The 13,306-nt window shown below is 37.6% G+C and overlaps 1 protein-coding gene across 1 annotated transcript in view; it reads left to right on the plus strand.

Annotated features, from left to right (window-relative positions):
* The first annotated feature begins 6,542 nt into the window (after window positions 1-6,542).
* FZD8 (frizzled class receptor 8) overlaps window positions 6,543-13,306 on the plus strand; it is a 45,042-nt gene continuing 38,278 nt past the window's right edge. Inside the window, exon 1 of the mRNA XM_009895121.1 lies at window positions 6,543-6,784. Within this exon, the coding sequence (XP_009893423.1) occupies window positions 6,543-6,784 (242 nt within the window). The remainder of the gene's footprint in view (window positions 6,785-13,306) is intronic.

Here is a 13,306-nt window from a genome sequence, read left to right on the forward strand (position 1 = left end):
GTTATAGAAGGAGTTGTAATCAGCAGAATTCCAGAAAAAGGGGGGGAAATGGTATTATTTTAATAGCTTTTTCATATTGGTACTTGCTGTATCTTTAGAACAAACATTTATGGAAATTAAATCAAGACTTTCTCAGACTTCCTGCTTCCTTTGCAACATTCTCTCTTTTTTTAGTCTACATACTGCAGAATAGATTTAGCTCCCTCTTCACTTGCCACCTTTAGATCATGCTATCGAAAGGGCATTTGAAGGAGAACTGCACCTAATTCAGTCAGTCCAGCAGTACCAAACTGCATGGGGTAAGAAGCTCTTCCCACAGCAAATAAACCATGCCATACTATTCTTTATATTTTTAATTATAGCTGGTATTTCTCAGGCACTAATCAAAGGACAGCTCGGTCATCTGCATGAGAAGTTACACAGTTGTAACATTGTTTTAAACATCTGAAAGGTCAATACCAATAAAAATATGTGCTCACAGTGAAAAGTTCCCTTATTTGACATCAGCTGCCCAAAACATCTTGCTTCTGTCCAAACACTATCCACTCTAAAACCAGAGAGTGGAAACAGCTTAGCTAGTGGCTCCACGAGTACAATGGTATTCACCCCTTTTTTTCCACTTTTTTGCTCACTGAAACGTGAATAGCCGTGGTTAAAGTAGCACTTGATCATGCTCTCCTGGAGTCAAATCTGAATTCACTTGCCCCCTTCTGGGGCATTTTCCCCCGACTGTGGGCTTGAAGAAGGAGACTTGATAGACAGCATCAAACTCAGGCCAATTTTCCTGTATACTCACCAAGAGACAATAATCCAGGGCCAAGCCTACTTTCCTGACAGCAGAGATTCAGGAAAGAGGGTGTATTATTTAAACAAAGGAATGAATTATTTATTCCATTGCTAGCAAAACTCTAACTTACACTTTTACAGCCTTACATAAATATCTATGATCTAGAAAGGGAAGGTGCATCTCAAGCAGACAGCATAACATCTCAGAAAAAAGAGCTCCTACCACCTCAGCTTAAAATATTGGTCATGTGTGCCATGCAGCAACATTTAAAGACCCCAGACAAACCTGGGACTCCTTGTGTTAGGTGCTTCAACCATAAATGCTAGGGGTTATTGCTGAAAAGAATGTACTACTAAAAAAAAGAAAGACAAGGAGAATGAGAAAATATGTTTATTTCCAGATTATTACTGTAAAACTGAGACACACATATCAGGCTATGCTGGAATGGTGCAGAGGGTTAAGTATAACACCCATCGAGGTATCTCATGTTGCTGAATCACAAGGTAACAATTTCTTTGTTCCTCCAAATCCTTTAGGAATATGTGAACATATATAATTTCCTTCTTCTGAGTAGGACTGTATATCCAATGGATTTTCATATTTTTGGACAGCACAATATTCCTTGAAATGACTCCAAGCCTGAATAACAGTGTTTTAAAATTAACTCCAGTCACAGTTTCATTCATCCCCAGTGGTGATTCAGCCCTGAAAGGGGCTGCAGATCAAAACCACCCATGATCACATGCATTCTTACATAAAAGTGGCCATGCGGGGTCAGACCAAAGGTCTATCTAGTTTGATATCCTGGCTCTGAGAGCGGCCAGTAGCAGATGCCTAAGGAAAAGTGTCAGAGCAGGGCAAGCACACAGTGATCCTTCCCCTGGTTACCCTTCCAGCATCCCGCGGTTTCAGGGCTTCCTGAGCCAGAGGTTCTGACAGCAGTTACAGGACTCAAATCCCCAGCCCTTTACTTTGTGTAACAATGGGAGAAAGAAATGTTTTTCAGTTAATTAATTCATGTGATAAGCAAGATCTGGTTTTTTAGCCTCGGCTCTATTTAAGCGCTCCTGCTGCAAAATTACATTTGTTTAGGCACATTTCCATGTCACACATCTAGACATGAATTCCATCGATCTTCTCATTTCATTTGCTGTTTGAAGCTGCAAAGAATCCACAGTTTGTCCATAACAGATGCCAAAAGCCTAGAAACTTATTACACACTGCTCACAGTGTGGGTTCAGATACATTATCAGCATAAAAAGAAAAAGGCAAATTAGGCCACAGTAGGAGAACACATTTTTAATATTACAGTCTGCAGCTTGCATCTCTAATTTAATGCTGTTTCCCAAAGTTATGCTGCATCATTCTAGGTTGCAGAATTGAAGAGATGACAGTGAGCTAAATTTTTACAAGCGACTGGGCAATGCAGATAGTCAGTGCACTTGATGAATTCCAGAGAAACCTTCAGGGCCAAAGTGAATGAGACATTTTCAAAGAATTCTTTAGGCATAATATTGACAGAAATTAGGTATGAATATGTTCAGTGTTTCAAACTTGGGAAAAGGGAGATTTTAGTGCATTCTTCCAAAAGAACAGAAAGGAAAAATACTCAGCACCCGTAAGAAAAATGCATATATACCGTCTTTAAACTATAAATGCTCAGTCCTGTTGGTTAAATACACACACCACACACAAATTTCACATAAATTATCATCTCAAGAAATCATTGCTTACTGAGAGCATTATCTGTGCCATTATGGCTTCTCTCTGGAGCTGATAGTTATCTTTTACATCATATCTACTGTTTACTCCAGCTACAGCAGAAATCTTGAAAGTAAGTATCAAAGAATAGCAAAGAAATGCAGTCAGTAAGGAAAAATAAGTTGCAGAACTCATAGTTTCATGATGCATCTTCCCAAGACTCTGGTAATCTGGGCAACTATGTTTTGCTTAATTTGAAGTTTCCTTTATGAAAAATCCCCCAACTAAGGATTAGATAACTGATATCGAAGGATACCTCAGAGACAATGAAACTTTAAGGTATGTTATTTTTATGCAGTTATAGATTTTTTCTTTAGGAATAAATAAATCAGACAGCTCATATATATGGAAAGTTTTGACCTGGTCAGATGGAAGCAGAAAGGCAAAAGCCTAGTGCCTGTTGACTTTAGGCTAAATAGAGGTCTTTAATATTAGACAGGTTCAATTTCAACAGTTCCAGAACCCTGAGATTTTGCAATACTGTTCAGAGGAGATGTGCTTATCAGTGCTTACCCACTAAAATGACTGCCAAAGGATGATGGGTTCCTACCTTGAGCGTTTACTTTGCGAATATTCAGAGGATGCACATGCATGCACTACGAAACCAGTCACCAGTGAACACCATGTCTGCTCTGGCTGCTCGCTACCAAGTCGCAGGCATAGTAGAAAATGATTCAGAATTGTAATTAATCTCATGATTATTCAGCCAGTATTTCATTTAAGGTGCTTACAGCAGTTCATTTTACGTTCTCCAAAATAAGCAGTCTGCTACCATTAGATATTTCCCTCACTCAAACTAAAGAATTGACAGTACAGGAGGATTTCAAAAGCACTACATAATAGTCAATTTTCATGTCAGCAAATTGTTATCAGAAAATGGCAAAAAACTAGCTGTTCTTCATGATGGATATTCAACATGTTTGGGCTTCTTCTGCATTTCTTGGCTTGCTCTGTGCAATGAACAGTTTGAGACCTTTTGGTCTCTATTATAATCCAAAGTATTGAGTTACTTGAGCAAACAAATTAAACACAGCAATTAACTGGGAAGAAGGTGTCTCTGATTCTTGATATCCTGAACTGGAATTAAGTTAGCACTCATGTATCAAACATATTATTACTATTAGATTCAGCAACACTGCAAGGCCTCAGAGCCTTTAAATTAAATTAAAGTTTTTAAATAGAGAATCAATAGTGCATATGTCTGTAGTGTCTGAGATATGTGTGGTTAGTTTGACTGAATCATCAGGCAAGCTTCTAATTGCCTTTTTTATCATGATGTTTTTAGGAAAACATATAAGTGTAAGAAGATAGGAAATGTTTAAAGATATCAGGCCCATTTGCCTCTCTCACTCTGGAAGAAATCAGGATCAATTCTTGGAAATACTAGATGCGTGAAAAAAAAAAAATCTAGTTGTTTCAGGCTAAACTAATCTATGAAAAGAACTTCCTAAGTGTATTTGAGAGATATCAGCCTGAAATCCAGCTACATTGGGGAGCTCTGAGAGACAGAAGAAATAGTGGGACAGTGAATTGACAGGGTTCAGCAAACATTGCGAGGCAAAAAGTTCTTTAAATGAATTAGTAAAAGTAACAAACCTTCTACACGGTCTCCACAGACTCCAGACTGAATCAATCACTACAACTACCAGACTTTTCTTCCCCATTTCAGTAATCTTACAAATCAAGAAAATAGGCAAGAGCATGCTTGACTCCTAAGAATATAAAATTGGCCAAACAAGGTCGGACTGAAAGCCTAAACTGTACCAGAAGGTGGACAGCACAGGATACTTCAGGAAAGACTATAGAAACAAAACAAGAATTTGTTCTATGGTACCCTTCTAGTTTTGACAACTTGCAGTTTAGGGATAGCCTGACCAAAAAGCTATATCCAACCACTCCTTTATGTTTCGCAGCTCATCATAAACTTTTATTAAATTATTTATAAATATTTTAAGTTGTTCAGGTTGCACTGTAAACTCTGTGGAAGAACACACTGACAACCCCTTTATGAAAATCCATAATTTTTTCTACCTCCTGTTTTTAATCTTTAACCAGTTATTACTCTAAAAGAAGGCAACACATTTTAATACTATTCATTCCTTTAATAATGAAGCTGATTAGAAGATAAATTCCACACTGTAGCTAATAATTTAACAATTCCATGTTTGAGTTCTTCTGGAACTCCTGCAATGGCACTGTGAATCCTGGGACACAATTCATCTCATCCTGCTGATCTGTCATTTGCACTTCTGAGTAATATCTTGTTGCTGTACTGCTGGCCACGCTGGTTTTAGGAAAAGGTTCTTTTTTACATTTTTTCTTTGATAGGTGGTACACTTTTACTCTGAGCCTCTAATGTAGGGTCTTTAATCATTTTACCCTGTTGGCTGCTCTTTTAAATTTCTTTTCAAGAAGCTTTCTCATTTTTATGTGTTTTCCCTTTTTGAAGTTAAATATTATTACAGTGGGGTTTTTTTCTTTCCACGGGACACAAACTTTGAATTTGTCCTGATCAGTTCAGCCTGACAAGTAGTAACATCTTGAACTACACTGTGTGCAATGCTGAGGATTTATTCAGACACCACTTCTCCCTTTTTTGATTTTTCACTCATCACTAATAGAGGAAAACTTTCTAGAAAATACCAAAGATGGTACTTCTTAGTGGCAAAATTGCAAGCCTGAACTGCTTCTGATGCATTAGAGAAACTCCTATGCCACTGAATCAACCTCTGTGAGTATAAGATTGTCACAAACCATGAACCATATGTTGCTGATGAATAAAGTTCATAAACATCTTTCATACTATGGGGCAATACTTTTTTTATGTAGAAAAAAAAACCCAAGAATTGCTTAAACTGCTTGCTTGTAATCATGATTTTGCTGCATAATACTTAGATTTCCTCATTTCTTATATAAAGCAGCAATTAAGTTATTCCATTGTACTTATATTTTGAGTACATATGTAATGATAGTGAAGCTAAACATAGCTTCATATTCAACTTCCAAGAAAGCCCTCAATGGCTGGTTGTTTTACAAGGTAGAAACTAGAATCTCAAGAAAACTAAAAAAACAGAAGACTTGCCTACAACTGAAACTTTCACTGCCATAGCTTTGTTAAAAGAAAGAAAGAATTATGGTAGACCAATAAAAATCCTGGCGTAACTGAAGTGGTAACAGCCGCAAAAAAAGTCCCTTTTCATGAATTGAGTAGTCAAAATAAGCTCTGGCAAAATGTTTCTCATTTGCAGCTGTAATTATAGAATTTGCAGTCTTAATTATGGAAATTTGTAAGCATAACACAACCAGTAAACCTCTCATAGATAAACACAGCCTTAGCCACATCCATAAAACAGCAGTTAGCAGCATAGTGTTTCCTAAACGCAAGTAGAGCAAAGGCTAATACTGGTTTAGCACCAGATCCGAGGCCCTATGTGCATGAAAACAAGCGTGATGTAATCTGTATCACCATGACTACTACTGCAAATTGATTTTGAGACATCCTGGAAAGACTAATTTTAAAAATCAAAGGCAACTTCATTTTCAGAAATGTGCGGTGTTTTAATTTAATTAAACGTTAGATCTTGCATTGTTTGGAACAGACCCACATTTGTGTGTCTAAAGCAACAAAATAAACAAACAACTACAGTAGCCCATGTGTTATTTAGCTCATATTAAATCCCCCACCTTAAGATGTGTAAATGACACGTAGGATTGGAATAAAAATACTGGCCACATGTTTCTGCTAAACTGGTTATCAGGAAAAACTACCAGGGTTGATATTTAAAGATTTTCAGGAAAGCTCAGCCTTCAACATTTAGACACCTAACTCAGTAGGCAGACTTTCAAAAAAACTTTGTCCCCATTTTGGCACTGAAATGTATCAAGCAGATTTCCAAGGACTCGGTCCTACAAGGCGTCAGGCATTCTGGCTCTGCAGCAGCGAAGCAATTCAGCACGTTTTTAATTTAAGTATGTAAATGGTCCCACGGAAGTCATGGGGCTATTTGCACACTTAAAAGCCCTCGCACAATCTATCGTGCTGCTGACGCAGGGCCAGAGTTTTCAGCACCTCACAGGAGTGACCCCAAAAGTAGTGATGAGGCCTGGGCACGACCAAAAATCTGCCAAAGGTGCTGAGGCTTGGTTAAATCAAGGGAATTTTGTTTCCCATGTGTCTGAGAGTTTGCTGGTAGTTGGGGTCTTGCTCACTCGCTTCTATTTGGAGGAGAAAAGAAGGTATATGAAGTCTTGTTTTATTGAACAAAAAGAAAAAAAAGAAAAAGACAGTACCAAAGGTGAACATAATTATTTTGAAATAGAAGTCTGCCCTTCCACTAAGTACTGTACATCTAAGCTCTGTAAGCATCTCCCCGTTCCCATCTCTGCTTCTCTTTATTCATTTAACTTTCTGTTGACAGATATCCCTCATCCACAGACACCTGCAAATCAACTGAACTGGCAACCCTCTGAAATTTCTTATCTCATTGGTTTTAGTTCGTGTTTGGCTTTTCCACAGCCTTGGACATTGGGTTCTTACTGTTTCTGCCATCACCACATAAAGGCAGAGGTTCTTTCCCCTTAGCTTAAGTGAAAAGTGATTACCACTGGCGAAGAGCAGCTGGGCAGATGCCACCTTTAATAACCACAAAATAAAATGCTGCACAGAAATTGCCCTAAGGGCTGTCATAGCATCAGTGTAAACTATCAGTCATAACTGGATCTGTGATCACCCTACAGATTAGAGATTGCAGCCATTACTGCCAACGTGAGTTGTCCACTCCTATGCTACATGATCATACTTCTTCCCTCAAGTCTCCATGGCCACAGTAATTCTGCAACAATGGGACTGCTCCTGCATTACTCACCCATATGCATGAGCCATATGAGCCATACCATCTGGCTTTACAGCTTACATTAGTAGCTCTGGAACAGCATTTGCAACAGCTTCTGTGGGACATTTGCTTTAGTTTCTATGAAGCCTGACAGCCTCCCAACTGCAGCTCCTCTCTAATGTACAGTGAGCACTGGTCAGGGATGCCAAGATGATAATGTCAGTTCCAGCATTATATATGATGGCATCTTTCTGCTACCATGTGCAAAATTTCACACAGCCTTTTATCCCTAGTCTGCACTTTTACACACATATACAGCTGTTAAAATTGCCAGCATTCTTCACCAAAAGGATGTTAACTCCTATGAATTTATCATTTTACAGAAAACTTTTTGGATAAAGGGAATTAAAACTGCTCTTTAAAATGACACACATTCCTATTATGTGTAGTAAACATCACACTGAAAAGGGGGAAAAAAAGAAAAAAAAAAAAAGAGCATTCCATGCAGCCAGCAGCTGTCAAGCATCAAAGATTTTATTTCAACATTATGTCAAAAATCACGATGCTTTAAGACTCATCAAAACATGAGTACATCTCCAAGTCAGATGTTTTGACTCTTGAGGCTGTTGAATGGCTGGATATAGAAAATTTACCAAAAAAACAAGAAAAGGGGAAAAAAAAGCACCCACCCACGCAACTAAAATTTTTAAGAAAAGAAGCATCCATACAAACACAATAACAGTTACCCGTATTTTTGGCTACCTTTCTACTTTGTCAGCTGCATCTATCTAACACTCCTTTTCTCAGCTGCTAAGGCCCTTTTGAAGTGTCCTGCTATACTCTCTTGGTTCTGATTCCACTTGGTCTCCAGCCCTAAGCAATTGCTATGGCTTTTTAGTGACACCGGTCTTTCTGTAGGTCATACAGATTTTTATATATGTTAAAATATACATTAATAGACTCTGCAAGAACATATCAGGCTAAGAATAAAAAAACTCACTGAGATTCAAATAGGTGAATTCTTCAGTTCCAGTGGCTTTAACATGAAATGGCTAAAAAAGCCAATAGCAGAAGTATTAAAGATATAAAAGATGTACTAATTGCATAAAGATGTATAAAACCAGATCATATTGGATTTATGAACCAAATTACATCAAAATATCTTATTAACTTCAAGGTTCTGGAGGAAATAGCCATTGACCCAAACTATAGCAGCAACAGATATCTAGACTCTCAGAAAGCCTTTGACAATTTTTCACTTGATGGATTAGTGTATACAGTATTAAATATAAGGTGCCCTAAGGAAAATTTTGAGACTGGATAAGGAAAATTATAAGATTAAATAACTGGTTTATAGACAGAAAGCAGATGATCAGAATTTAAAGTATCCATTCACCTAATATGGCAAGAATTGTTTAGCATGGGATTTATATCAGATAGCTATTTCTAATATTTTGATTAACAATTTACAAAAAAGAATTAAAAGATGAAATCCATCTATTGCCACCAGCATTAGAAGTTATGAACTGGTTAAAATGCAAAGAAATATTTACATTTTGATTAAAATACAAGCTCAAGGTGAGATGGGAATTTTAATTTCCACGTGTAGTATGATGCACCCAGAAATGATAATTCCTTAATTAAGTACAGATCAAATAACAGGAAAACAGTGTAATGGAGAATGTGATCTCATTAGGTATGGTCACAGTTTTTACATTCACTGTCTAACACAAAGCAGAAATTTAAATGTATTTTGCTTTTCTCAGAAAGGTTCTTTTGTAAGAGAGAAATCATCATGGAAATCCACAGGAGTTTCCTCACTAATTTCAATGGATCAGAGTGTCTACATTGTTGGCTCTATCTAAATAAAGAAGGAAAATGTCACATGGGTAAGTGGTGAAGTTAAATGCAACAGGAAAGCTTTTCCACATGAGAGAAAAATAGAACAAGTGCATATGGGGTAGGTAAATTTACCCTGATGAATTTACCTGACTATCTTAAGGACTTATTTTCTGTAGATTAAGCACACTCAGATGCATCAGATGCAAATGGGCCTGTCTGAAATTGCTTAGCAAACGGTTCCTGTAAATATACATTACACTCTAGGAAAGTTCACTTTCCTAACATGCTTCTGGCTCACACCCGCCTCTTCCCTTTGTGTGTAGAAATGAATGGCTATCACCTTCTGGATTGTTTCTAGAAGGTCAACAGATAATTTAGGTGAGTCTCACAGTTTTTGTAATGAAGATACACTCTCCTTGAGCCTTAAAGATAAAAATACACAGAAGGTCATTGAATTACAAGTATGACTGGGTTTTTTTAATTGCACTGGAGCTGGTGATGAAAGCTATATCCCTATTTATTGGGGAGGTGGGGAGCTTGGAGAGGGAGGGAGCGTTATCTTTGAAGGATATCACCTTGAGGTATATCCTCACAGACAAAAAAAAAAAAAAAATAATGGATTTCATACAAAAGACAACAGGTTTCCTCAGAAGATACAGTTCACTGCCACCTTACAGCATGGTGTTCCAGAGCTAGGACAGGAACTGCAGTCCACAGATGACTATCACTCATTGTTCATGCCAAATTAGAGCATTTTCTTTCAATTAGGTTTCCAGCTTGCAAATTCTGTCAGATTTAGGTATGGAATCAAGACAAATCGCTGCCTCAACTTCCATCCCACCTACAGTAGGAACAGAAGTTTCATGAAATCACTCAGCCACCACAACTCACTATCCAGCACATTTATGTAAAAGTGCAACCAACTTCAGGGCACCGCCTTTGTCTTTTGCTTCTTTGCTCTCCTGAATCAACTCTTTGGGTTTTCTCTTGCCTGCCTGTGTCTTAGGTTCTTTCCTCTGCATTTCTTTATCTACAAGAACTTTCTTTCACATGTACCTTCATTCTCTTTGCGCACACTCACTTGCCCCATTTGAGATACCACATACTAATTACAAGTTTAAATGCAACTGAAAAATTGTGGAATTTTTAAGAAATTGTGAAAAATTGTGGAATTTTTAAAAATTGTGAAATTTTTTTGTGTAATAGGCAAACTACACAGCATTTTTTTTTCTTAAAAATTATGAAGACAACTGTAGAAAAAACGACAGTAGAAGACCGTAAAATTTCATGGTGTCCTAGAGGCTACACAAATATATTAGTCAGAACATAAGTCTGCACACCTTCTTCTGTGCAGACGGAGGTCTTAGTGACCCTGGTCCTGATTCATCGTGCAGAACACTAGCAGTTAACTGAGCTGCTTAAATAAGTAGCCTCTCATCTCAGGACCCTCTGCTGTCAAAAAGAGACACAGACATACATTAGACATGCTGATTGGCTTTCTGAGTAATCCTGATCCACAGGCACCTAATTGCAGAGACAGGACAAAACAGAATATCCTTAGCAGTGATACCTCAGTCTAGCGTGAGAATTAGCTATGCTAAATCCAGGTTGTAGCATTTTGCCTAAAATACCTACTAGGAAGCATTGTAACTTCGGGAAAAGATTAATGTTAACATTACTGACTCCCTTAGAGCCTGTTTATGTTTCAACTGGGATTAAAAGAGCATATGGATTTTAAGTGGCTATTATGAACAACTAGGAACAACCGAGAGCATAGGAAGATGTAGTTGGAATAAACATATAGGCACACACAAATATTCAGAAATAATTCTGGAGTGGCTATTCTTGACTAGCTCAATATATAGTCAAGCCTTCAGTCAAAATGGTTTGCTAGGTCAGGGGCACATAAAGATGGACATCGTTCTTAACAGAGAAATCCTATATTGCAGACTATCAGCATTGGTCAGCTGACTTGCCCTCTGGAGGTGTTCATTTATCATTAAGAGTTGCCTACACACTCATCTTGGATGCTTTGGCAAAATATATAAAGTTATATGAAATAAATTGGGGTCTTATCAGTCTCGCAAGAGTGTGGAGAAATTGGGAAGAGAAAAAATTATGAATTATTATTTTTAATTATTTGAGACAATCTCAAAGTGAATTTATCCTTCATGGGATATTCTCGCTTTAACAGAAACAGTAGTTGCTCCACATACAACTCAACCTCTGCTTGACAGCCCACCCAAAAAATACTATGGACAGGCCACTGAGCTGGCTCATTCAAGGAGAAAGAACATGTGGTCATGGGAGGAGATTCCTTGACACTTCCGAAATCTACACGAACCTCTGAAAAGAAGACAAAACTGGAAGTATAGCTACAGATTATCTATTCTTAGATTATGAACAAAAAAAATCATACAAAAATTGATTAAAATAAATTGGAAGAGTAAGGATAATATAGCATTGTGAACAGAGGAATAATGAATTTCCAGGAATAAGTGGCAAGATTAAGTGTTACTAGTGTATGTAAGCACACAAGTGGGTAACATGAGCAACATTCAGTACATTTGGTGAGTATCCTAAATTCGGCATCCTCAAAAGCCATTTCACCTTTCTGGGACTCACTGGGGATTTTGTATGGGTCATATATTTCTTCTGGAATGCAGGCTATGAACTGCTCTTGGGTTCTTTCATTATTCACCACAAGGCTTAACTGTGACTTTCACCTGGCTTTGAGCAGGGGTTTGGACTAGATGAATGCCAAAGGTCCTTTCTAACCTAAGTTATTGTACAATTCTAGAATATTTTTGAGACTCACAATTACACAAATTGATCAGCTTGGGAAGCTTATCTTACCTCCCCAAAAATTAAAAGCTCCTTGGACCACAGTCTATACTGGGTTAATATAATGCACCGCCCCACCGAAGCCAATGTTTTCAATAAAATACAATGGCCCTTTACATCTATTGCACAGGGGCTACAACCAGACCCATAAGAATGCTAACCATGGCTGTGAGAAGAAAAAGCCCTTGGTACACATGGAGTCGTATACAGGATGAAACTTCCTACCTAAAGGCTTTGTCTCAGGGACAGAAGTTTTTGTAAACACTTTGTTTCTCAGTAAATGCCAGAAAACCCCTGATGTGATACTGCATTATTCTAGTTTGGTGCAAAAAGGCCTCAGGTAATCCATTCCAGATCACCTATTCTTCTCATGGAGAAATGGTTATGAATGTGATTAAAGGTTAATCATAATTAAACTCTGTACATGTGTGTAATTTCTCTGCCCTTTTTCACTTTAAATATCAGACACTATACATAAATGTATTCATGCTGGCAAGAAATTACTCTTTTTTCAAAGAAAGAATAAAATACTAATGAAAAATTTAAAAATATTTTGAAAAATATATACATTTGCTTTTTAATGCTGATCCCATTATGTAACAGCTCTTACAATGTGTTCCTAGAATCATCTGGGTTAGGAAAAATTTCAGTCTGTAAGATTTCAAAGGCTATCTAAATCCAAGCTTCCTGCAGCATAATTTCACTAATCCTATACCACCCCTGACAGATAAGCATCTTGTTGAGTCTTGCATATTCCAGTGATACTGGTTACAAAACAGCCCTTGGCAGCCTTTGCTATTGCATAATTGCTCCTAGGAGGGCTGAGTTGACTTTGTGGAGTTTGAAACTTGGCAACTATCTCATCCTCTTTTTTTCAGGAGTCACAAAAATAAAATCTAAATTTGGGATCCATTTTTCTTCTAGCTGAAACTGATTCTTACCAGCCATTAAAAAGCTGGGCTACCTTGGATTGGTACTTAATACTTTGAACATGTGGAAGATTTTTGCTGTGGAGTTGCTCTGTTCTTCCACTACACCTTTATTTCTGAAAGCAGGCCATTCTTTGCTTTTTCATACTCCAGTCCTTCCTTCATAGCTCCTCCACACAAAAAGCAGATTCGTGGTTGAACCCTCAACCGGACAATGAATTCAAAATTAGAAGGGACACATTTGTCTATTCGTATTTCTCACCACCAGAGTACAAAGGTTTTTGACTATTCTTAAAATAAGGAGTTTCTCC

This window comes from Charadrius vociferus, unplaced genomic scaffold (assembly GCF_000708025.1).
Source record: "Charadrius vociferus isolate BGI_N301 unplaced genomic scaffold, ASM70802v2 scaffold61, whole genome shotgun sequence".
NCBI classification, from domain to species: domain Eukaryota; kingdom Metazoa; phylum Chordata; class Aves; order Charadriiformes; family Charadriidae; genus Charadrius; species Charadrius vociferus.